This window comes from Xenopus laevis, chromosome 3S, assembly GCF_017654675.1.
Source record: "Xenopus laevis strain J_2021 chromosome 3S, Xenopus_laevis_v10.1, whole genome shotgun sequence".
Taxonomy (NCBI): Eukaryota; Metazoa; Chordata; class Amphibia; order Anura; family Pipidae; genus Xenopus; species Xenopus laevis.
The window spans coordinates 94,887,972-94,913,087 of record NC_054376.1 but is presented as its reverse complement, the minus strand read 5'-3'; the positions used below and the strand labels follow the sequence as shown (position 1 = coordinate 94,913,087).

The window sequence follows — 25,116 nt, the reverse complement described above, 5'->3', positions numbered from 1 at the left end:
GCACAGATTTTTCCCCTTATTTATCAATACATGTTCCCGAAAATGTCCTGCGCTGGAAAAAACTCGATAAAATCATGAAAAAAAATTGAATCATACGAATTTATCCGATATGACGACCGGAAGCTCCATTTTTTTCTGATTATTGCCTGAAAACCACAAAATCTTCTGATTATTGAACAAAACCCAGCTCAGATTATTGAACAAAACCCAGCTCAGATCAGGATATCTTCGGGACTTCTCCCATTGACTTCATGAACTCAGCAGGTCTGAGTTGGAGGACTTTTTTGATCGAACTTTTAAGAAAAACTCAAATGTTTCGAGTTTTTGGCATTTGGACTTTAATAAATAACCCCCCAGTGTTTTAAGCTTCTGGCAATAAATTGAAGGCTAACAGTTGCAATTTGCCCCAAGCATGTAAATGGTGTGTAAATGGCTGACCGATGGGCATCCAAACGAACACCCCATAGAAGAGCCACAGTTAAGGAGTCAGCTCACATATCCGCAAATCAAAAGGGTATATATGCAATATGGTTATTTTAGTAATTTGCAAACCAGGCATTTGTAACATTGTATATAACTAATCATAGCATGTAAAACACTATTAAAAACACTCTAAAAGCTATAAAAAATTATAATAATTCTAAAGCTAACATTAAACCAAATTTTGACCACACTCACAGGAAACATTCCCAACATTTTTATTTTTAGTAGAAATCATTCTCACACTTGTGTTTCATGTGCACTTGTTTATAAACACAACAGTCATGAAGCAATGGAGTTTATTCATGTTTTGCTTTGCTTAATTGAAAACTTTTCATTTACATAAGACTGGTTAAAGAAACCAAAGCATGGCATACTATATTTTCTGACATTTTATTCAGTACTAAAAAATAGTGTGAAATGTATTGCTTTACAAATTGCAGCAATTATCTTATCCACCCAAAACAGAGTGACTTTCAAAAGCTAAACATTTGCTTTTCATTTCCTGTGCTTTCAATGGTTCTGAATAAAAATGTCAAGTCAACTCTGGCTTGGCTTCAGACCAGACAGCAATTTGTTGTTAAAGCACATTTTAACTGTTTGACATTTTACTATTTCCATTCTAGATGATGGACTATCACAAACACAGGTTGAAATAATCTTGTCTGTTACTCTATGTGTGCTTTCTGTTATTCTGCTTGTGGGAGCCATATATGCCTTTGCAAGGTAAGACATTTTCTACTTGGAAAACATTGTTATGAATGTGGGTTTAGTGAAGTCTATTTTAGTGCTGCATTAAGCAATATTAATTTTAACAGGTCCATAATCCCAAAACAAGAGAGACAAGGGCAGAGGACAATTCTTTAGGTGCCATGCCTGTTTTTTTTTTTTTGGCTACATGTCCTCAAACAATTTTACATTTACAACAATTTTTATTTACATTCAATTACAGCAGGAGAATGGATGCCTAAAAAATATGTCTTCAATTTGGGAAACAAGTGAATCTCCTCTTTGATACCCAGGCTCTAGTCAAGCACCTCTTTAGCTCATAACAAGTTTAGAGATACATGAAAACATCTGTATTAGCTGTGCAGCCATAGTTTAAAGAATATCTAGGGCAAATATATGTTCACCTTAAATTTTGCTGTAATTAACCTTCAAGCTGAGAGAGTGAATAGGTATTCTGCCAAAAATGTCCCTAACTGCCCTACTGACTGTGCAGGTGGGCACCCTAACCAATACTACTTCAGGAAGGGGGGGGTCACGCAGAACCTATACTTAGAGTTAAGTCATTTACTACAGAATTCAAGGGAGAAAAGAAACACAGTAAAAAATTTATTTTGTGTGTGTAAATTCCATTTTGTTCTACATTACTGTTATTTCATATACCATATGATATTGTTAGTAAAATTATATCTAAATTGATTTTTTTTTTTTTTAGGATTAGACAGAAGCAGAAGGAAGGTGGTACCTACTCTCCAAGGGATGCAGAAATAATTGATACTAAATTCAAGCTTGAACAGTTGATCACAGTGGCAGACTTGGAACTAAAGGATGAGAGATTAACACGGTAAGCATGCTCATGTGGCAAAACAGTAGTCCAAAGGGTCACCAGCCGCGACCCTGCCATAACCTTTACTAGTTTAGAAGTGTTTGTAGCTCTTATTTATACAGGTCACTAATATCCTCTTTCAAAGGCTGACCTATGTCTTTCAAACATTTCCACTAAAATTTTGAGCTATTTTTTTTTCCAAAGTGCTCTGATCTGAGTAAATAATGATACATTTGCACTCATAGGTTGGATTACTAACATATTTTAACAGGTTTCCTTTAAAAATATCATTATAACACATTACAAAATGGCAGATAACTTAATTTGCCTGTTAAATCTAAATTGTTTACGCCATATATCATGCATTTTGCAATATAACCTCTACTAAACCACTAAGCTGCTTGTTCTATGTATTTTTTTTACACACTGTGCAAGGACTATAAGTTTAATAACAACATGATGAATGTTAGGTAAAATCTTGGGGCAGTACAAGTCACCAAAGATAATAAGAGAATATGATATCTGACATGCAAAGTGTGTTGCTTGTCACAGACATCTCACATGTCAGCAGCTGAAAAGAATATAATCACTTGAATCATGCAATCGAAAATGAGACCCACATGCTTACTAATTGACCACCTGCTTTTATTCAGAAGTCATGATTTGTTTCAATAAGATAAAAATTTGTCAAGTTGTATAGTCTTTTTCAGACATTGACTATAAACTATGAAAACAAGTTGGCTGTATGAACGTTGTGCCACAAGGAAGTATATTTCATGTTTTGTTTGTGTTGTACTTCTTATTCATTTCACAGTTGTCTCTGTTCATCTTTTCTCTGTGAATAAGCTAATGCTTTGATAGGCTCCATTGTTATTTCTTCATGATTTTCTGCTGAGACTCAGATTAAACCATGGAGCCAGCATTGCAACAAAGAATTGTCTTGGATTCATTTCCTTTTAATTACTTAGATTATATTTCTGGAAAAAGTTATACTGTATTTAATTGAATTAGGGAATTATGTTGACCCATGCTGAGCCAGTTAGAAACACTTGAACTACAAGGTAATTCTGAACTACAAGGTGATTCTAAATTTGATTGAACACTAATGTGTTTCTTGCTTGGCTCACTGTAAAACTCAAACAATTGATATATGCAGTTCACATTACCCAGACTGTTGGTGGACATAATAGGCGTTAAGTAACATGGTAAGCACTTCAAGGAGGGTAATTAAGACAGTATTTGTCCTACAGAAGGTCATCCTTATTGCCCCAGAGTTGTCACTCATATACTACCATAAGATCTACTTAAGGAATGGTTAATAAAAAAAACAATATTGATATATTTGCTCACCATAACATGATTTTAATCATGATACAATAACAATAGTGACTTAGATGGCCAGACGTTAGCTAGAAAACCTGGTTTATTGCGTTATAATGTAAAAAATATTCTTGCCAATTATTATGCAACAGAATAACATAAAATGCATGTTAAAAAGGACAAAAATGCAATAACACATTCCTGTATTTTGCTTACATCTAAACATTGATACTTTAAACTGAGCAGGATATACAGTGGGACTCCCATTTTACATTTTACAGGGGACCAGAAAAAAATGGTGTAAAATCCAGGAAAATGCAAAATCAGAAAAATTTATTAGGCATAATATATACCAGGGATCCCCAACCTTTTGAACCCGTGAGCAACATTCAGAAGTAAAAGGAGTTGGGGAGCAACACTAGCATGAAAAATGTTCCTGGGGTGCCAAATAAGTGCTGTGATTGGCCATTTAGTAGCCCCTATGTGCATTGTCAACCTAAATTGAAGCTCTTTTTGTCAGTACACCTGGTTTTTATGCAACTAAAACTTGCCTCCAAGCCTGGAATTCAAAAATAGGCACCTGCTTTGAGGCCACTGGGAGCAACATCCAAGGGGTTGGAGAGCAACATGTTGCTCACGAGCTACTGGTTGGGGATCACTGATATATACAGTAGGTGGGACCACAAAACAACAATGTAAAATGAGGGAAAACTTAAAATCAGGGGATGTAAAATTGAGGTTTCACTGTACATGAAAGTAAGATAATCTTACTAACCACTTTTGTGAATACATATTAGACAAATTGCAAGCTATTTGCTCTGAAATGCTAAAAGTTCTGGACCCTAGTCAGTATAGCTCCCACAGCAAGGCTGGAAAGCACCTCAGGTATATGGGTTTACAGACACCATTTGGAACAAACCCTTCTATCTCGCTGCTCCTTACCTCTGGAATTCCATCCCTGAATCCCTTCAAGAAAAAACTAAGAGCCAACCTTTTGGATCACTAGAACATTAGTCTAGTCCTGTCCCTACTGACTATGCCTTACCTTGTGCACTTTTTCATCTCCAATTTGTACCTGTATGTTAGCCTCCCATCCACTTAGACTGTAAGCTCTATGCTGCAGTGACCTCCTTCCCACTATGTCTCTTACCACATAGCACTTAAGCTCTTTGTCCTATGATTCTGTATATATTCATTATGTGATTTGTCTCCCCATGTATACTTTTATATATATTGTACTTTTATGCATTGTACAGCGCTGTGGCTCCTTAACAGCGCTTAACAAATAAAGTTATACATACATACATACATACAAAGGAGCATAATCAGATCAAGTAGTTGAGGTACAAGTTGGTCTTTTACAAACTTTTGCACATGTCTCAAATAAAGTGCTGAAGTACTTGCTGTTACCTTTCTAGGGTAAGCTGTAATGAAATCAATCTGAAATTGTTTATAAAATATTATTGGAATTACAATACTACAATTGCTTTAAAAACCTTTATTATTTGAGTATGTTAATGGTAAGAACTTATAAACGAGTAAACCAATCAGTATAAAGAATTTGCTATCTGCTTTTGTTAAACTAACGGGATTTAATTACAAAAAATTGCTATACTTTGGGGTTGGTAAACTTTTTACTTATTATTATTAAGCTGATGTCTTTTTGTTTCTAAAAGTGTTTTTCAAAAAAGAAATCCACTTGTGATTGAGAAAAAAATCAATATTTCTTTGTAAATAATCTCTTGTATTAAGACACAAATATGTAAAGATGTGTTGGGTGCAGTATATTTCTTTTAATATTTTTATGTTGATTTATTTGATTTAAATAACTGTATATATTTAATTCTAAATGGATTTTTATTTCCAGATGTTCTTCATTTTTCTTTAAACGCAAGGACATATATGTTATTCAGTAAGTGCCTACCTGTGTGGTGGTTGTGTGTTTATATAAACACCATGGAAGTCATGTATAATCAGCGGTATTATTTAATGTGAATGGCCCATTTGCCATGACTTCTCCTTAAATAGTATCAGAGCAGGGCTGCAAACAAACCATGCATTTTATTTTTGTGTCTTTGCTCAAAGTGTGTGTTGCATATGAGTTTACAGTAGCAGATCTTGTTAGTTCTTTTATGGGGGAATGTAATAAAATGTGCAAAGAGAAAAATAATTAGCACAAATAAGAATAAAAAGTCTAATTTTGCAATGTAATACTCTTCCTTGAACTGTTATTAGATTGCGAATTTTAATTGCGCATTGCCCACTTTTAAGAAGTGCTTGAAAGTGTCGTAATCTTTTGGAGCAAACATAACGACTTTTTCAGTAAGAAGTTTTATTTCGTACACTGCGCACTGGCGCTAACTATAAAATTCGAAAACTTTCTTTCACTGCCGGTAATGGTCGCTAATCAGTTTCCGGGCTCGTAAAAGCTATATTAAATTTGCACAAAGGCTAATTTTTTCGCAAAGAGGCATAACTTTGTCGCATTGCAAATATTTTTTCCATTACCAACTTTTATTACATTTCTCCCTTAGTCTTTTTTATGTGGAATTTTTTGGAGGAATGAAAGTAAAGTCATTAGTTAAACAAAGAAAGACAATTCAGATATATATTTGCATGCTGATATTGTTTGCATGTGAAAAATAATTATGCATAGCACAACCTGCTCCAATATAGAACATGTTACATGCAATTCTTTATTTCACAAAGTTGCAGTGTGGAACTTCCAGTTAAGTTAGTACTTAAAGTGATAATGACATGTCATGCTCAGTGCCCCTGCTCCTTTGCGTCCTAGGCACGTGTCTCTTCTGTCTACCCCTAGTTCCAGTCCTGGATATGTGCCTGCAAAGATGCCCCTGTAGCTCCCTATCTTTTTATATGGTGATTCACTGTACATGCTCTGTGCTGCTGTCAGTTACTGAGCTTAGAAGCCAATGCACAATATACTAAATATATATAATATAAATGTCACAATATAAGGTTGATTAGTGCATTCATCAGATTTCTTGTACATGGCAGCTCAACCAGCACAATTAGCATTAGAATTTAATAATCAGCCATATAGCTTATATGACAGGCAAACCTCATGTTCTGCTTGATGATTTGTGATGAACTCTAAGCTTAACTTCTCAACTGCTGCTCAAAGCCCACTGAGCATGTGCAGTGCCACTAACTCTCCTAACAAAATCCAAGATGGAAACTCCTCTGATAAATTTGAAGTCAGGCTCATTCCTACTATAGAGATGTGGAACCTTTAGGCTGGTTCAATAAGTGCAGTATATAAAATATGACATTCCTAGCCATATTCATTTTTAGTGGTTAGTTCTCCTTTATTCAAGCAGTACATTTTATCTGTCATGCTGGCTTTTCGGCAGAATGATTCTTACCCAGACTAGAATATGTTCCATAAATATAGCGCATATTTTAGACATTCCTACATTAATTCACTGATTTAGTGTTATTCACATAGTACAAGCGGTTCTTAGCTCCAAAATGCCTTCTATATATAAAGAGAAGTGGTGTTGGCCACTACATTAATACAATTTAGTAAGTAAATTTAATTATTTTCTAACGTAAACTGTACATCCGCCTATTACTAATACTAATTAATATGTTTGATTACTTATCTTTTTATTTAGGCCTTCTCCTAGTTATGTTCCAGTCTCTTATTCAAATCACTCCCAAATGTAGATGTGCCACACCTTTAAGAAACAGGGCTGCTCTACTACTTTTAGCTAAAAAAAAAAATCTGGATAGTGATGCGTGAATCTGACCCATTTTGCTTCACCGAAAATGTGCGAAACTGAGACAAATTCACAAAATGCATTGATTTCTATGGGCGACATTTTTTTTTTTGACAAGCGACAATTTTTTTTCACCCATTGGAGTGCTTTTTTCGTAGCAAAACCTGGCAAAATATTTCGTTCATCACTACTTCTGAACAGATTTTAGGCCAGTATTGTAGGGAGGTGCAAGGCATTCATTAAACCTAGGGTTGTTTTTGTGAAGGAAGTTAACATATTTAGTCATTTTCATTTTCTGTAACATCTCTTTATTTATAGACAGTTTTCATTTTATAAGTTTTAAAAATAATTTTAATTTTTATGAATAATGAAAGTTAATCTGAAAGTGATACTGATAGTTAGCAGTTTTATGTAGTAATGTGTCTGTAACACAATTTACTACATTTCTCCTTACTTTTTCTTAGCCTTTGCTTCTCATACATATTATGGGTGCCAAAATGGTCATGCACCCATGGTACCAGGCTAAGAGGTGTTATAAAGATTCTATAACTTGAAGATTAGTGTTCTAGTCTGTGGGATGTTTATTCTGTGCTCCTATCTGTGTGGGACATGGCTGCTAGGTGGAAAAACTAAAAACAATGCTATACAAAACAGGTGGCCTGTATCATTCAATGGGAATGAAAAAACTTGTTGGACATTCCGAAGTAAAACAAAGTGGTTGTGTCAATGAGCATTAGACAAAAATTAACACTTTATAAAGCACTCCCTACACTCCCTTTTATGAAAAGACCAGTTTATGTAAACTCTTTTAGGGGATTCATATTTGAAGAATGTAAACAATGAAGCTTAATGGATATTTACATAAAACATAATAGACTCCCCCCCACCCATCCCCTTTGAACTCAAGGAATTTTGTAATTTTGCATAATATTCTGGCAAATGGGTCTGAAGACAAAAATATCCTCTAATTGCGAAAATAAATGCAACACTTAGGGACAGATTTATCATGGGTTGCAGTGAAAATTTACATTTTCAAATTAGAATTCCGAACTTCGAATTCAAATGCTTGAGTTTTTTAAAGTGGAATTTGACTAGGGAATAGTTAAAATTTGATTACAGTTTTTTAAAAAAAATAGAACTAGATTTTCGACCTTCACCTTAAACCTGCCGAATTGCTGTTTTAGCCTATGGAGGACATCCTGGGATCAATTTGGAGTTGTTTGCAGCCTTCCTGAAAATCTAGTTTTTTTCAGAGAAAAAACTCGAATCAAATTGATTCGAATTTGAGTTTGCGGGTCAATCCCATTCACCTGAGTTTGAACAATTCTAATTTTTTGATGAATTTCGATTGGTCATTTTTGTTTCAAATTTTGAGTTCATGGGACTTTATGGGAGTTTTTACAAACTCCCATGAACTCTAAATTCGACTCTTGATAAATCTGCCCCTTAATTACATGAGGGATTTTATGAGTAGGAGCAAATGTTGTCCATAAATGATTTAATTCTGCTCGGATTCTTATGACAAGATACAACAAAAAAAGCTGGGAAGGTCAAGTTGCCCAGTATGTTGGCTACTATAACTAAAGGGAAATCCCTTCCCGATTGTCACTAAATATTTTATAATACTTGTACAAACAGACTTAGTTTGGCATGTTATCTGTATGTGTTAGTGCCAACGTTATTACTTTTGTGCTTTCTTAAAAATGATTAAATATCTATATAGGGCACCAAGAAACATGAGTTCTGTGGAAAAACTTACCTGAAATTTCCCTGTAACCTGTGGCACTAGAACAAACAAGCATACAGTATTCATAAGTTTCATACATGCTCATTTGCCATAATATAATGAATGTAAACTGTCAAATATACCTTTTTAGGAAAACTGTGACCTAATATGCCAACTAATGCAATTACAAGTACATCCTTTCAAAGTTGTATGGCATGGAGGTGTTTCTTGTACGCTGCAGTTTTCTCTTCTAAACATAGAAACAGAGGAATCAGTTTCTATGCGTCACTTATGCCACTGAAAACCCATTGCTTTGCCTTGGATGTGTGAATTGTAATACGAGCGGAATGAGACATTTTCTAGACAAATACCCAGACATGAAACTGTACACCGTAGAAAAGGCTATGCAGAGAAACTGTAATTTCAAAGCATCTTGAAGAAAGGAAAAGTTATATTTTAGCAAAATGTGGGATTTGACCATATGAACTGTATACATAAATTTGATTTGCTGGATAAAATGGAAACAGAAGAAATATCCAACATTTGCTAGTCTGCATTTACTGAGATAAAAATTATTGTAGTTATGGTGTTGAATGTCACGGTCATATGAAATAGAGAGCTGCACGTAATGCGCAGTTTAAGTGCTACATAATGCTGGATTAATATAACTTGTTATAATGTAGTTCTCCTATTTTTTCTACCCATTTTAGGCATACAACGAACCTACTTATTAGGCAGAAATGTATCAGTGTGTCCCTATCTGCAAAATACACATTCACGTATTGTACTGTTTAAGACTAATGGTACACATGACTAATAGTTACATCGTTAAGTTGGGTTGAAAAAAGACCAAAGTTCAACCCTTCCAAATGCTCACCTTCTTATTAAAAGAAATTAAATTAGTCTGGCAAGATCTATTATGCATAAATCCATGCTGGCACAAACTCATAGTATTATTATTTTGCAAAGAAGTATTTTATACCTTACTGCTCCTTACTGAAAGGTTGTCCTACTGATGTCAGACTAACAGGCCTATACTTTTGAGGCTGAGAACGAGATCTCTATCTTTTTTTATGCCTGTGTGGAAAGAAAAGATGATGCACTCCCATCCACTCCTAACGTGGTGTAGATACCAACACATTGTCAGTCTGTAAATGCACACGTGGAGCTTAAAAATGCGGAAGTATGAGTATGCAAAATCCTCTACATGTGCGCTTACAGACAGAGACAGTGCTTGTATGTACACCAAGAAATGGTTGTGCATCAACCTGTGAAGACCATTAAAAAGTTCATCATCAGCACTGTGAACTAAAAAAGAATTTGCTTTTAATCCCTCGACTAAACTTACTAACTGGTTTACAGGGTCTGGTAAAAGTACCAAAAAGGCACGGAGTTAATGTTTCAGTTTATTGGCACCGTATCTAAAAGTAGCATGTCTTTGTTAGTACTTTGCCAGGTAAATCGGAATGTACTGTGCTTCTGTGACTTATTGTGCATACAGAAATCATAGTCCATTTAGACAGTTTGTGGCAGATTTACAACAATGCACAAAGTAGATTAAAACATCTCTCTAGTGTCTCACAGTGCAGCAGCATGGCCACCACACAGCAATGGACGCTCAGTGCTCATTATATTGATACTATACCAATGAAAACCATAAGACACAGAAAAAGCCCATAATAATGTAAGTGTTTAGAAAAAAAATTGATGTCATTGATTTTCTTAGCTGCAGCATGTACAGCTCCTTCAATTGCTTATAGCCTACACAGTCTAAAATTAAGTAATCAATACATATATTATTATACCAGGTGCAGGAGGAAATTTTAGTGCTTCCAATGGAAGCAAAAGCAGTGTATATCATTATTATCTAACTTTGTATTAGTCTGCAAATGTATTTAAAGAAAAGGACATGTTTCTGCTCTATGTTGGTCTACAATAATTTCCCTAGCGTGGGATCAGACATCTGGGTATCCCCTATATGCTCTAATATGATTTGATTTGATGCAATTCATTTTGCATGCTGTTGTGTGTTGTGTGCAGTGCGTTTTGGGGTACATAGATTTCAACATAAGAGGCATGATTAAAGTCTTTGTGATTTCATAAGAGTACAACCGAGAAGTTACGTTTTATTGTATTGCACATGTGCTTGAACTACTTTTTTAAAACAATCTCTGTTGCAGGTTACTTAGTTATAGGAAATCACTCAAGTAAGTTGACCGCAGCTTTTTTTTCCTCCTTGTGTGCCTATGGATTTAATAGTGTGATGAGTGTTGATGTGTGGTGCCTTTTTTCATTCATTTACAAGGGCAGCCTTCAACCTGAGAATAAATCATAAAAGCATGACTAATTGCACGGTAACTGGAGAAATGCTTTGTCTCTCTCTAGGGTGAAACTTGCATGTCTGTATTTTAGCTTGAGAAGTGTTTCTGAAGCATTTAAACTTCTCGTGGCTCAAATACCATGTAATCACCAAAATGAGATCACCGTGATACTTTTACGTTTTATTGTGCAAGGAAAATATATACATTTCATCTGATCAACTTTGTAATACATGTTCATAAAATGAAACTTTAAATATCAGAAAATGCTCAAGTACTTCGAATGTTTAGATATAATCAGAGCAAGTGCTGTTTGTAACATTATCTTTTACATTTTGCCTCTAGGCCCGTAAGTAAGAAAGGTTTCTTACAACATGTCGAAGAGCTCTGCACAAATAACAACCTAAAGTTTCATGAAGAATTTTCGGTATGTTACTAACAGTTGTCACAACATCCCAAGAGCTCCAGTCATTTTCATGTGTCACATTTCATGTCCATTTTAAGCATGCCAGACCATAAAGAACTGGTGTCTTGATAACCAATAGCCAATTACCAGATAAGTTGTTTAGATAGTAACACTAAACCAATTTGGGGTTTACAAGCACATTGCTACATGAAATAATTCAACAAGTGTGTCTGGCAAATGGGATGTTTCATTGCAATCTTTTTCTTTGGGGGGCTGGGGTGGTATTGGACTAAGCCCAAATGGCGCACAAACTTCACATGTATTGTTGAATGTCATTTAAAACTGAATTAAACTGTTTTTATAACTGTATTGTAAGTTTTGTAAGTATATTGAAAGTTGTTGGCGTTCTGACAACTGATGCCTAGACAACAAGAAGTTCCTAGCCAAGTCTAAGGGCTATTAGACATGGGCATATCTTTATATGTTTAAAAATGCATGTACTGGGTTTTTTTAATGGCACATTTTTGTGAGCGTTTTGTCACTTCAAAATGCAGCCTTTTATTATATTTGTTCCTGAACCCACTGTCAGAGTGTTGGAAGAACCAAAGTACTTTGCAGTGCAGGTATTTGCTGTGTATGAGTCTACTTACTTACAGAGGCACTATTTTCCAAAAAAAACAAATGTAGGGCAATCACTTGTATTTATGCATATTTCAATTTCATTTAAATCCAGTAGACTAGATGAGTTTTTTTAATCTGTACACAAAAGTGATTATTGTACAGTATTTCAACTGCACTAAAATAGCTATTCTACTACAGGTTTGGGATCCTTTACCCGGAAACCCGTTATCCAGAAAGCTCCGAATTACGGAAAGATCATTTCCCATAGACTCCATTATAATGAAATAATCCAAATTTTAAAAGATGATTTCCTTTTTCTCTGTAATAATAAAAACAGTAGCTTGTACTTGATCCAAATGAAAATATAATTAATCTTTGTTGGAGGCAAATCAAGCCTATTGGGTTTATTTAATGTTTAAATGATTATTTAGTAGACTTTAGACTTGAAGATCCAAATTACGGAAAGACCCCTTATCCGGAAAGCCCCAGGTTCCGAGCATTCTGGATAACAGATCCTATACCTGTACTTCTGATTAATAATTTTGATATTTACATTGCTTATGGCCAATTGTAATGAACACTATTACCTATTAATAATTAACTTTTATTATTTAACCATCACAAAAGCAAATATGAGTCTAGAATAGAAACAACAGGTATTCATTAATACAAAGAGATCTGTCAAGAACCTTGAAAACATGCCATGAAAACAAGTGTGAAGAATTGTTGCATAATATTACAGTAAAATATACCTTTTATACTGTGTCTCGAACATTTCTCCATTTAGTAATTTGACAAGAGAAGGCAGAATTATCATCCAAGTAGGAGGATTTGGCCTATAGGTTAGATGCTGTGCTTGTAGTCAACCCTCTATTTTTACATTATGGGGCACATTATGGGGCACATTTACGAAGGGACGAATATCGAGGGTTAATAAACCCTCGAATTTGACCAGCAAAGTAAAATCCTACGAATTCGAATATCGAATTCGAAGGATTTACCGCAAATCCGCAAATCCTACGATCGAACGATTCAAAGGATTTTAATCGATCAAAGGATTTTCCTTTGATCAAAAAAACCTTAGAAAAGTGATGGGGAAGGTCCCCATAGGCTAACATTGTACCTCGGTATGTTTAAACTGCCGAAGTATGTAGTCAAAGTGTTTTTTAAAGAGACAGTACTTCGACTATCGAATGGTCAAATAGTCGAATGATTTTTAGTTCGAATCGTTCGAGTCGAAGTCGTAAAGTCGTAGTCAAAGGTCGTAGTAGCCTATTCGATGGTCGAAATACTTCGAAATTCCGTTTTTTTTACTTCGAATCCTTCACTCGAGCTTAGTATATGTGCCCCCCAGTGTTTGCCTAATAGAAATTATCTTCCATAATATTCCACGTTTTATCTTTTAAGATTTGATGTAAGTGTTATTAACTCATCCAACAGTGTTAGCCGTTTATGAATTTTAGGCAGCTTCTTATTGTATATTTATGCACTAAGTAGGAGTGTCAGTGGATGAATGAACTTGAGGGTATGCTCTGGCAGGTGAAGAAATATCACCTGCTGCGGATAGGGGTGCAGGTGCTTTCTTTTTGTACCCCTCATAGGTCAGCCAGTTGGGCCGCTGGCTGTAGACAATAAAGATAACTTTATAAATTGTATGCATCCAAGTAGTCTATAGCAAGGTTTTCCCTTGAAAAAAAAAAACCTACAAATATTGCTGAAAGTAGTGATTTTACATTATGAAAATCTACTCACAATTTGCATTTTGCAGCATTGTATCTCCCACACAGTGCTGGGTCAAGCAAAAGTTGCATCCAAGATTGCTACTGAATGCTCCCTGCTCCCTGGCTGGTGTGATTAAGGAAATGGGTCCAGTGATCCTCCAGGACTAACAATTGAATTTAGTTTTTTTTCTACAAAAATGTGTGGTTTTCCTATACTTCTAAAAAGTTCTAAAAAATTTAGATTTATTAAGTGAAAACTTTGCCAAGTAAAAGTTGTCAATGTCCTATAGAAATTAAAGGGAGCTGCACGGATCTTATTGGACTGATTTAAATAAATTTGGACTTTTAGAGGTTTTTGGATTTTTTTTCAGAAAAACTCGAATCTCAAGAAGCTTAGCAAGGGTTAAATGTGAAGTTCTACCACCGTTTATTCATATTTAGCAACATTTAGCTTGCATGTGCCAAAATAAACTTTGGCCATGCTCCCTCCTGGCTTCTGATTACCAGACTGAAAGAAAATGATACAAGGACAGTTGCAAGAATATAAAGAACAATAGAGATTATACGTAAGGCAGAACATGTAAGCGGAGTTTCTCTATGCTGCAAGGAAAAAAAAAACATTGATTCACCTAATAATATTTCCATTAAATAATCACTTTAATTGCCAGAGTGATACCGAACCCTGTATTCCTAAATTGAGTTATTGACAATATTTAATTGTTTTTTTCAAGCAGAACAGATTCTTTTCATTCTGGTTTATAATGAATTTTTGTTGAAAATATTCCTTAAATCCAGTGACATTTTTGCTTTGCTGGGACATAAATAATGTTTTCTCATTTTTCATGCTGCTCATTTGGATTACATAGCCAAAGTTAAATCATTGTGCAATACCTACTGTAGTTTTACACCTGGGAAAATAAGACATCGCATTCTAAAGGTTATTGCTAAACTTCTCATGAAGCCTCTAAAAAAATTCTTAACTTTTTTTTTTTTTGCTACGGTTATCAGTTTTTTGACATACACAGAAGATATATAGTGTTCTTAAAGTGCAAGTCTATAGATATGGCAAGACAATGGTAGATACATTTTTCTATAATCTTCTCTTGGAAGCTTTGATGTAACAGCTGTAAAGCATTAAAGAACTGAAGGACAGTCTCCAAAATACTACAGGTATCTTATAGACGACCACATATATCAAAGTATAGTCTTTCAATATTGCAGCTGACAGACAGGGGTAATGTATAGTTAAAAAGTTATGTTTTCTTTTACAACACTGGGCTGGTTTCTGAAATTGGTGATAAATGTGGCCAAGCATTTGACAATACAGATTTTATATCTTTGATGGATTGGTGCTCTGTGACATTTGGAAATTGATACCATGACCTTTGTTGTTTTACTGGTATCTACAGTACCCAGCATTTTACCTTTTAGAGTCGATCTTAGTTTTGTGAAACTGTATCACTGTTTTTAGCTTATTGTTTTCCTTATTAGTTTCAGCTTTTCCTTGTTTTAGCTTATTGTATTCTTTATTTGTAAGTAGATAATAAACTTAGCTTGTTGAGAGGTACATTATGTTGGGACCTTTAACAACAGAGAGAGAAGGAAGGATGAGCTCTATATCACAAATAGTTATATACTATATATTTGTTCCAAATACATATAAAATCAATCATAGGAAAAATCTATGTAATTTATCTTGTCTTCTCCCACTTTCACCTCACCAACTTGGCTGCCAGTAATGCCACCATTCTATGCAGTTCCAAAGCAATGTTCTTTTGATCTTGTATTTTATGAAAAATGCTGTCACTTCCAAAACAGTTCTAAAGTTCATACCTTTTGCATTCAAGAAACCACTAAGATCCTAATCTATTCTGTTATTATACAATGGCTTGATTACTTCTATAGCCAGCTGACTGTGCTCACATTAAAATGGTTCTGTTCTCTTAAGCCCATGATGTGTATTTATGATCTACACTGGTCCCTGCTCTACATTAAAGAGTATCTTCATTGGCTACCCATATGTGCTCAAATCTTTTAGCATTCCTTCAAGTCATTCATGTGTAATAACTTCAATACAGCTTTCTTTTGCACACTTTGAGCAGGTGCTGCACCCTAAGTTGAAGAGAGAAGCTTAGTTTGGGTAGATTTCTTTAGGCCCCTAAGATCTCTAGTATAATATCAAAATTACGTAGCATATTTCTTTAAAATAGTTTGCACATTGCCGCCTTTAAGTCTAATTCCCCTTGAAAGCTGCTGTATGTGCCCAACTCAGAAAGAACCAGAAACCCACAACTCTTCTCAGTAGTTGAAACTTTTGTTTGTTGACAAAATATTTACTGACCAAATGCTCATTCTAAGTTGCATTCATACAGCTAATGCTCCAACCATATGTGGCTATGATGATCTTACATTACAGGTATTGGACCTGTTATCGAGAATGCTCGGGACTTGGGGGTTACTGGATAACAGGTTTCTGGATGATGGATCGCATACCCTTACTCATTAAACCTGTCATTTTTGTGCCTCATTACCATTTTTAGAGCCTTCCTGGAAGTGACATACATGATGAAAAAACCCCACCATGTTTTGCTTGCCCATAGCCTTCGCCAGTGGCATAACTAGAGTGTGCCAGGCCGCCTGCAAAAATATATTCAGATGGGCACAACACACTCCTATCCTCATCCTTCCAACCCCCCGTCCACTTCACAATAATATTGCTCTCTTTGGATGGGTGTTTTTTCTCTAAATTTTTTATTGAAACAAATACATTGGAGTCATTGTCCATTTTTCCCACTTTTTTGGGCAATAATATCCATGGTAAAATTCTAATAATAACTTTCAAATGTTATGCGTCAAAACGTCTTGTAAGTTCTACAGGAAAGGGACTTTCCACTTGTCTTCTTAACATTTACCACTTAATCTTTAATATAACTGTATTTTTTTATATTTTTTTGTATTTTTACATTGTTTATTTGTATTTATTACATTTACATTTACATTCTCATTTATTTATTGCTCTGCTGTACAGTGTTTCTTACATAAGCAGCACTATTATACATCCACACAAAATGAGACCTGCATATGCAGGTTATTAGAAACCTCAAATACCAAGACATACACTAACTTACGGGTCTTCTGGAAATGTAGGTGAATAAGGCACTGAATAAGCCAAAATGCTCCAAATATTGTATTTTTCACAAAACCTATGTAACAAATATCCCTCAAACTGTGTAACTTGGAGCTGTGGTGAGACAGTAGGATCAATTGTTCATGAAGCCATTTTGGTTTTAATATCTTCAGATACATATAGGTTATAGAGGTTGACAAAAGAACTTACTGCTGATGCTTCTCGTCCCACCAGAAGTGCTAACTAAATTCTCTATGCAAGAAGCTAAAACTGTAATTAGCCACCTCTGGTTGACAGCAGTGCTGCTTCATATGACAGAAAGGAACCAACAGATTTGTATGATGACTAGAATCAAATCAAAAGGAAAAAAGAAATATGCATAAACACAGACATCATGATCATGACACTTGCCAAATAATCTAAAACAAATCAGTTACCTTAACTCATCATGTTTAAAAATTCTACTTAAATGAATGTTCTAAATAATAAAATAAATGTTTATTTTAAAATGACAGGAACTACCAAAATTCCTTGAAGACCTTGCTGTATCGGATGCTGATCTACCCTGGAACAGGTCAAAGAATCGATTCACAAATATAAAGCCATGTATGTGTGTTATGCTGTATTTATTTATGTTTAAATGTTATTCATTTTATATTAATACTCTTTTAAACCCATATGCAAAAGCTCATCATCTCAAAATTGTGTACAGGGTTTTTAGACAGAACTGTGTGTGGTTCAGTGTGTGTGCGCACAACACCAGGAGGGAACAGTTGCTCTGTGAGCAAAAAAACATAATGCTTTGCACTTTGGCCCACTGTAGTTAATGAGCTCTCTATCCTACATTAAACTTGGATATTCCAGTGAATGCTTTGGTTTGGGTTTACAGTGAATGTATAAAAAAAACTATAACATTCATATACTAATTATGCCCTACACTAATGAATCTTCTTTAATATTTTGTCTATCACAGCACAGTTACACATTAGTATTACCATAGATAAATAAATGTTTATCGTTGCAACTGTTCCATGATCTTCAAATGACCCTTAAAATGTTCCAAGGAAGAGTGGCTGGATTACAGTGTAACCACAGGCTTTTATATGCAGGTGCAAGAAATTGTAGATGTAATAATGTCGTGGCTTTGTAAAGTGATCCAGGCAAGCAACCTCTTTAACATTCTTTTCCTGACAGCCATCCATAACCAATGCTACCCCTTTACATGCAGAAAACCATGGGGGGTACTTTTTAATTTACTTATCTGTTCATTTACTTGGCATTAGAAGTGGAGAAGCTATGCTAATGCCTACAATCTTATTTTGGCCGTTCAACTTTTTTTTTTTAACTTTGATTATATACCACTTTTAGCTGTACACTCTGGCAAAATATGATACTAATTGCAGTGCACAAGCATAGTATAGTAAGTGCATTTCTATTCAGATTTTCATACCTGCTAATACTTATTTTGAATCTTTAAATGGCAAGTAGCCAGCATATACATCATAAGTTATCTGTAGATATCAAAAAATCTAAATATGTGAACTGGATAGAAATAACCAATTGGACTCATTGCCAACACTGGATAAATATACACCAGGGATGCAACCTATAGCAACCAATTAGCAATTTACTTTTTTCAGCCAGCTGCAAGTAAATCAATGATTAAATAAGTCTGGCTGAATGCTATGGGAAGCTGTGCTATTGTAAATGTGCCCACTGTTGGTACATGCTGTTGGACTTTGGAAGTTTGGAATGTTTGATGGCCGAGATTGGCCAAACATGTCTATAAAATCAACTGTCCTGCAAAAAGTAGTCACATGTTATTTAACATTATGGGGCAAATTCACTAAGATTTGTAGTTGCGCCAGCGTCCGCTTCGCCGTACTTCGCCAGGTGTATTTTCGCCAGCGCTTCGCAAATTCACTAAAATCCGAAGTTGCGCTCAGGGGAAGCGTAAGGTTGCGAAGTTGCACTAGCGTTAATTCGCCAAGCAAAGCGAAGTTACGCTAGCGATGCTTAATTTGCATACGGCGCCAAATTGAAGTTACAATGGAGGTATATGTAACCTCACTACGCAAGCCTGGGAAACCTTCAAAACAGCAAATAAATTTTTTATTTTGACCTACACATGTGCCCACTGTATAGTTAAGTTGCCATGAGTTAGGAAATGTAGGGGGGAAGGAGGGGAGCCCCTAAAACGTTTTCGATCTTTTTCAGCCTATCACCCATAAAAAGAAAAAACACCAGCGTTTTTCGGGACTTAGAAAAATTTGTAACTTTTTTTGAAGCAATCACTATCTACTCTATTGCACTTTGCCTGGTCTGAGGTGGCAAAGGAAGTCTGGCGTAAAAGGTAGCGTTCAGAAAAATGCGCGCGTCAGTGAATTTGCGTAGTTACGTCCGTTGCACAAATTCGCCAGGCGTAAGGGTGCGAAGTAACATTAGCGAATTTACGCCAGTGTCCGTTAGTGAATCAGCAAATTAACGAAAATGCGCTACACTAGTGAATTAACGCTAGCGTTAGGCGCTTCGTCTTTTAGTGAATTTGCCCCAAGTATTACCTTGCTGCACTTAATGCTCTCATTAACTATTGCCTTCAATCATTGTATGTTTTATAGTATTTTTATTATCTCCTTTTATACATAAATATCATTCACCTATAGAATATTATGCAAAAATAACATAGCAATAAGGTGCAAATATAATAAATATACTGAAATTGAATTAGAATTGACTATTTATTGAATGGAGTATGTTCTGTACAAGATATATATATTTGTATAATATTTTCTTTGTAGATAACAAAAACCGGGTAAAGCTTATAGCGGATGCTGGTGTACCTGGATCAGATTACATCAATGCTAGCTATGTGTCTGTGAGTACAAAAATAGTGAAAGTATCTGTGTCCAAAAACACATTTCATGCATTCCTTTGTGGCATAGGCATATTTACATAATTTTAAAATTTATGAAGGTGAAATCTCTAATTTTCGAAGGAAATATGACATTGACCATGAAACATTGAATAACTGGGTTGCTATATAATTGTTTATACTAATAATCATACTTCACAAAACGTGTTTGCTATAGGGGTTGGGCCTCCTCTTTTGCTATTTGCAGTGCGTTGTATTTGGAAGACAATAATGACATACTTTTTCTAACAGTAGTTTCCTCTGTTTTTTTATTTTAGGGATACATTTTTCCAAATGAGTTTATTGCAACACAGGGACCTTTGGCTGGCACCATGGGAGATTTCTGGAGAATGGTTTGGGAGACTAGAGCAAAAACCATTGTTATGCTTACTCAGTGTTATGAGAAGGGAAAGGTATGTTTTTAAAATTTTTAAAAGAGATTAAGCACCTAAAAATATTCTTTCAGAAAATACACACACATATTACTCATAGGGGCAAATTCACTAGAGTTGCGTCAGCGATCGCTTTGCCACACTTCGCCTGGCAAATTTTTGCCAGCGATCAGCAAATTCACTAAAATGCGAAGTTGCGCTCAGCGAAAAGAAAGGTAGCGAAGTTGCGCTAGCGAAAATTTGCCAGGCAAATCTAAGTTGCGCTAGCGAAGGGGAATTTGCATATGGTGGGAACTTAACTCCATCAAGGTGTGCCATAAATCTGGTTAGTCATATTGAACAATAGCACTCATTTACAATTAGAATGGACAATTCTTAACACAAAATGGAACCAAAGTTGCAAATTTGCTATAGTGATTTTTTTTTTTTTTAAATTTTGTAGCAGAAAATTCAGGTTGTTAAACACTAATTTTTTTGCATTCAAAAATGTGGCCACTGTTGCTGACGATCACAGGTTGTTTTAGTTTCCCCCCCCTAATATTTGGCTTTCCTTTTATTCAACTACACTTATAATAAAACAGCTGATATGATGATGATGATGGTACAGGTATATATTCACAAGTTATTTTTTCATATAGATTAGATCTCACCAGTACTGGCCGGAAGATAACAAACCAGTTACTGTTTTTGGTGACATTGTTATCACAAAAATAACTGAAGATGTTCAGATTGACTGGACCACTCGTGATTTGAAAGTTGAAAGGGTAAGGACAACTTATATTTATATTTTTATTATTCTACCCATTATTCAGTAAAAAAAAGTCCCATTCAAACATTTGTGAACAAAAAAAAATATTTTAAATTCAAACTCATTCCATCAATTCCCAGTTCAGTGTATAGAAATATATGTAAGCATTGAGAATCTACAGACATGTCTACAGATCTTAAAATGTATTTAACTAAAATATACATAATTACATTGTATTCAAAAACATTACAAGATCATTACTTCTTGATTTAAACATTTTTGGCTCATAAGGGTCTTCACCTCAAGTAATCTGACTCAGAAATAAGCTATAGATATAGATATAGATCTATAAGTTTATTATTTATATGCTTATTGTAATATGTATATATTGTATTCTATATTGAGAATTAAGAAGAGAGCCATAAATTATATTTTTTTAAAAATGTGATTTCACTGAAAGTTAAGTAGCATCCCTGAAAGGCAATATAAATCAGAGTAGCCTGATCATGGTATCCTTCTATTTAAGATCCGGTGAACCTTTGTTGCTGACACTGCCAGACCATACAGTGATATTTACACTCATCTGAGAGTTTCTTTCCTCTTTAGCTTTGCACGTTGCACGCATGCAAGGACCGTGGTCCGTAGTTGCACCTAATTTATTTCCTTTAGATATTCAAGCCATCGGCATCTTGTCCACTGTTCTTTAAAAATGGGAGAAAAAATCCCCAAATTACTTGGTGTGTGTTTGGCCAGTGGCTTTTTAAAAAGGCAAAAAGTTTCATCCCTGAAGTTCAGCATTCATAGTAGATAGTGCGTGCTATTCTGGGTATTGGTATTGACTTGCTCCTGTTACTCCAGATGGTTATCATTGGAACGATAACCAACAGTATCATTTGAACTCTGCCACCAATCTTCAACCCTATGAATTGTGGTGGATATTTCCTCTTCACTTTCACCAAAATGTAAACCTGAATCCTCAATCCTACATTTTATTTTATCAGAAATTACAGGTTGGGGCTATTGTTTCTATTACAATTAGGTAATTCATTATACTTTGTATGTAACCTTTAACTGAATATGTTTCAGCCATGCATGTTCATTTGTACCAGGGAAATACATCTAATTGTAAGTTTCAGTGTCGGTCACAATAAACTCCAACTTTCCTGTATCTGCTCTTTATGCCAGCATGGAGACTATATGATGGTGCGGCAGTGTAACTATACTTCTTGGCCAGAGCATGGTGTGCCAGAATCCACTGCTTCATTACTGCATTTTATTAAGATGATTCGAGCCAAGAGGCCGCATGAAAATACACCAACAATTGTACATTGCAGGTCAGTATTGAATTCTCTAAAAAACGATTGTATTTTGAATATTTTATTTCAACTTTGACAATTAACACATCTGCAAATTTGAAGAAGAAGAAAAAGAAAGGTGCTATACCAGCTTTTTTAGTCATGGATTTGAAAAGGAAAAGAGTAACAATTTAATTTGTTAGGTTTCAAATATTAATGTATGAAGTAATTTTTTTTTATATTTAAGAGACCCTGGCCAAATCTACAAAATATGATGAAGTCATTCCTAAAATAACCTTGGATTGAGATTTCTCCAAGCACCCTATAAATCAAAAATGAATGTAGATACAACAATAAGATACATTTGTATTTCAAGTTTACTGCTTCTTGGACAGTGTTTTGATACAGAATTCACCAAATTCAATGGACTCAAAACATAGTGTTTACCCACAATGCAGCATTTCTCCTACAATTGCAGTGCTATTGCACTCAACACATCAAGACGAGTGCCCTTGTGTGGCTTGCATGTGGTAGCTAGTGATTGGCGAACAAATTCAGTGAATTTCCATGTTTCGCCACCGGCGAATAAATTTGCAAAACTCCTGCGAGAATTTGCCGGCGTCAAAAAATGTTGGATTCTCGTCCGAAAAGTCGCTCGCGTCAAATTCGCCCATCACTAGCGGTAGCACATAAGATGCAGCTAACATTTTCAGAGTTAGGATTGCATCATTTCTTGTGCTCGGTGTAAATATGATATTAGTATGCAATTCTGTGGACTCAAGTCCAAGCCTCACTGCCATATTCAGGGTGGCACTAGCTCCAAGGTTCTCCTGCATCAATACAATAGGTGCACTTATGCATAATTCAGCAAAAGAGACAGAATGGATGTGCAGTCATGTCTGTGCAACCCCCACTCATTTTTGGCAATATATGGTTCTCTATACTTTCTGCTGTCATGTACAAAGTGGGCAAATTATAGCATGTACAGAGACGAGGAAGACCTGGAAATGACTCGACCCTTGAGGAGGTGTTTTTGTTTCTGAGGCTTTCTGTTTGTGTTGTACCTGCATACAAATGACTTGCACCTAGTGAATCTCATGTTGTCTTTTTTGCTGCTGTTTCTCCCGTACAAAGATTGCCACCTGTGGGTGATAAATCTCCTTGCAGCTTGCATGAAGAAAAGTGTTATATATAATTTGCTCCCAGGAAAAAAAAGCTAATAATGCTGGCTAATGCTGTTACTGTGTTCTAATGAGAAGGTACAGTATGTCTAAATGAATCCCATTTAATAATTTCACTAATGACTGGGATGAGTGAATCGTGCAGCTGCAGCATTTTCAGATGATGAGAATGACTGCAAGCAATTAAGAAGCTAAGCCTAAAAATGAAACAATTTTTCTAAAGTGCAAGGATAATCTCAGGATGAGCCATTGTAAAGGCTATGAGAAGAAATTTGTTTCAAGGTGAAAACAGGGCAAATGTATAAAGGATTATGTAGGATGCCAGCTTTACTTGTTTAGTGCATTAGCCTTTCATGCATTTCTGTTTTTTATGAGACTTACCGTATAACCTCTGAGAACATTTGGCCATTGCTTTAGAGAATTTGTGTAGAGTTAGACTATTCCTGTTGTGCTTTTTAGGGTCAAGTTACTCAAGCAGGGCTTTTCCTGCAATAAATAAACACACTCCTTTAGGGGTGGCAAATTGAAAATGAAAAACCTCTCTGTCTGCCTCTTACTAAAAATATTTAAACATGCAAGCCCCAATGCTGAATTAGGGAGCTGCTTCTTTTAGCAGGGGATTGAGGAGAAAGGCTGAATAGTGAAAGGAGAAGCTAGTCATCTATGTATCCTTAAAATGCAAAAGATGATAAATGAATGAGTCTGCACTCCTTGATTATTGCAGTTTGAACTAGCACATGAAAGACTGGCATTGTGCCAGACCTTTTAATTTATTGTGAATTTGGCTGGTTCTGTCACAACTGAAAATTTTAAAACCACTAGACAGTTCTGGTTTTAATACTGCAGTGGCAAAACTTTTTTATCTGAATTGTGGCACCACAAGTCTGCCAGGATAATTATCCACTGCTTCACCTGCCAGTCTTTTAACATTATCCCATTTTAAAAATATACAAAGGACAATGCTTTGGGTGACTTATTACAGTGGTTAAACCTTAAGGGCAATGACAGACGTAGCACTTTACCGCATGTGGGAGACTTACTCTCCTGCCTGTGGGATGAATACAATACAATTTTATTCAAAAAATGGCAGTTGCTGAATGTAAACCACTTTTTACATGAAGTTTACATATGTCTTCTGCCACATTTTCCAGCAAATCAGCCAGGTTCCTGTTCTTGATTAAAAGGTATATTTGGACACTTTGTCTGCCACAGTAGATGCAATCTAGAATGGACATCAAATCTCTACATGTTAAAATAATGTGACAATAAGGAGCAGGGGTGTGAATAAGTGTCCTCGATATTACCACAAGTCTACTCTGCAAAAAGCTAGTCTTTAAGCTTTCAGGAAACTTATGGAGCAGATACCTATGATTCTGCTGGGACAGCCCTTCCAAAAACCTCATATAGTGCCCACTAGAAATAAAGCATATGATTATTACAAAAGCACAACACTCATACCATATCTATATGGCCAAATTCTCAAGTTTAGAGCAAACGCTACAAATGTTTCACGGGCTTTATCCCCCTTCCTAAGTGAACCCTGTGAAATGGTGATGTAAGACAATTATGTATTCA

The 25,116-nt window shown here is 35.4% G+C and overlaps 1 protein-coding gene across 1 annotated transcript in view; it reads left to right on the top strand.

Annotated features, from left to right (window-relative positions):
- Positions 1–25,116, top strand: part of LOC108712382 (phosphatidylinositol phosphatase PTPRQ-like) — a 197,893-nt gene that overhangs the window by 169,509 nt on the left and 3,268 nt on the right. Inside the window, exons 58-65 of the mRNA XM_041587767.1 lie at positions 1,107–1,206; positions 1,922–2,050; positions 11,485–11,566; positions 17,530–17,620; positions 19,813–19,889; positions 20,204–20,338; positions 20,956–21,081; positions 22,251–22,399. Of these exons, the coding sequence (XP_041443701.1) occupies positions 1,107–1,206; positions 1,922–2,050; positions 11,485–11,566; positions 17,530–17,620; positions 19,813–19,889; positions 20,204–20,338; positions 20,956–21,081; positions 22,251–22,399 (889 nt within the window). The remainder of the gene's footprint in view (positions 1–1,106; positions 1,207–1,921; positions 2,051–11,484; positions 11,567–17,529; positions 17,621–19,812; positions 19,890–20,203; positions 20,339–20,955; positions 21,082–22,250; positions 22,400–25,116) is intronic.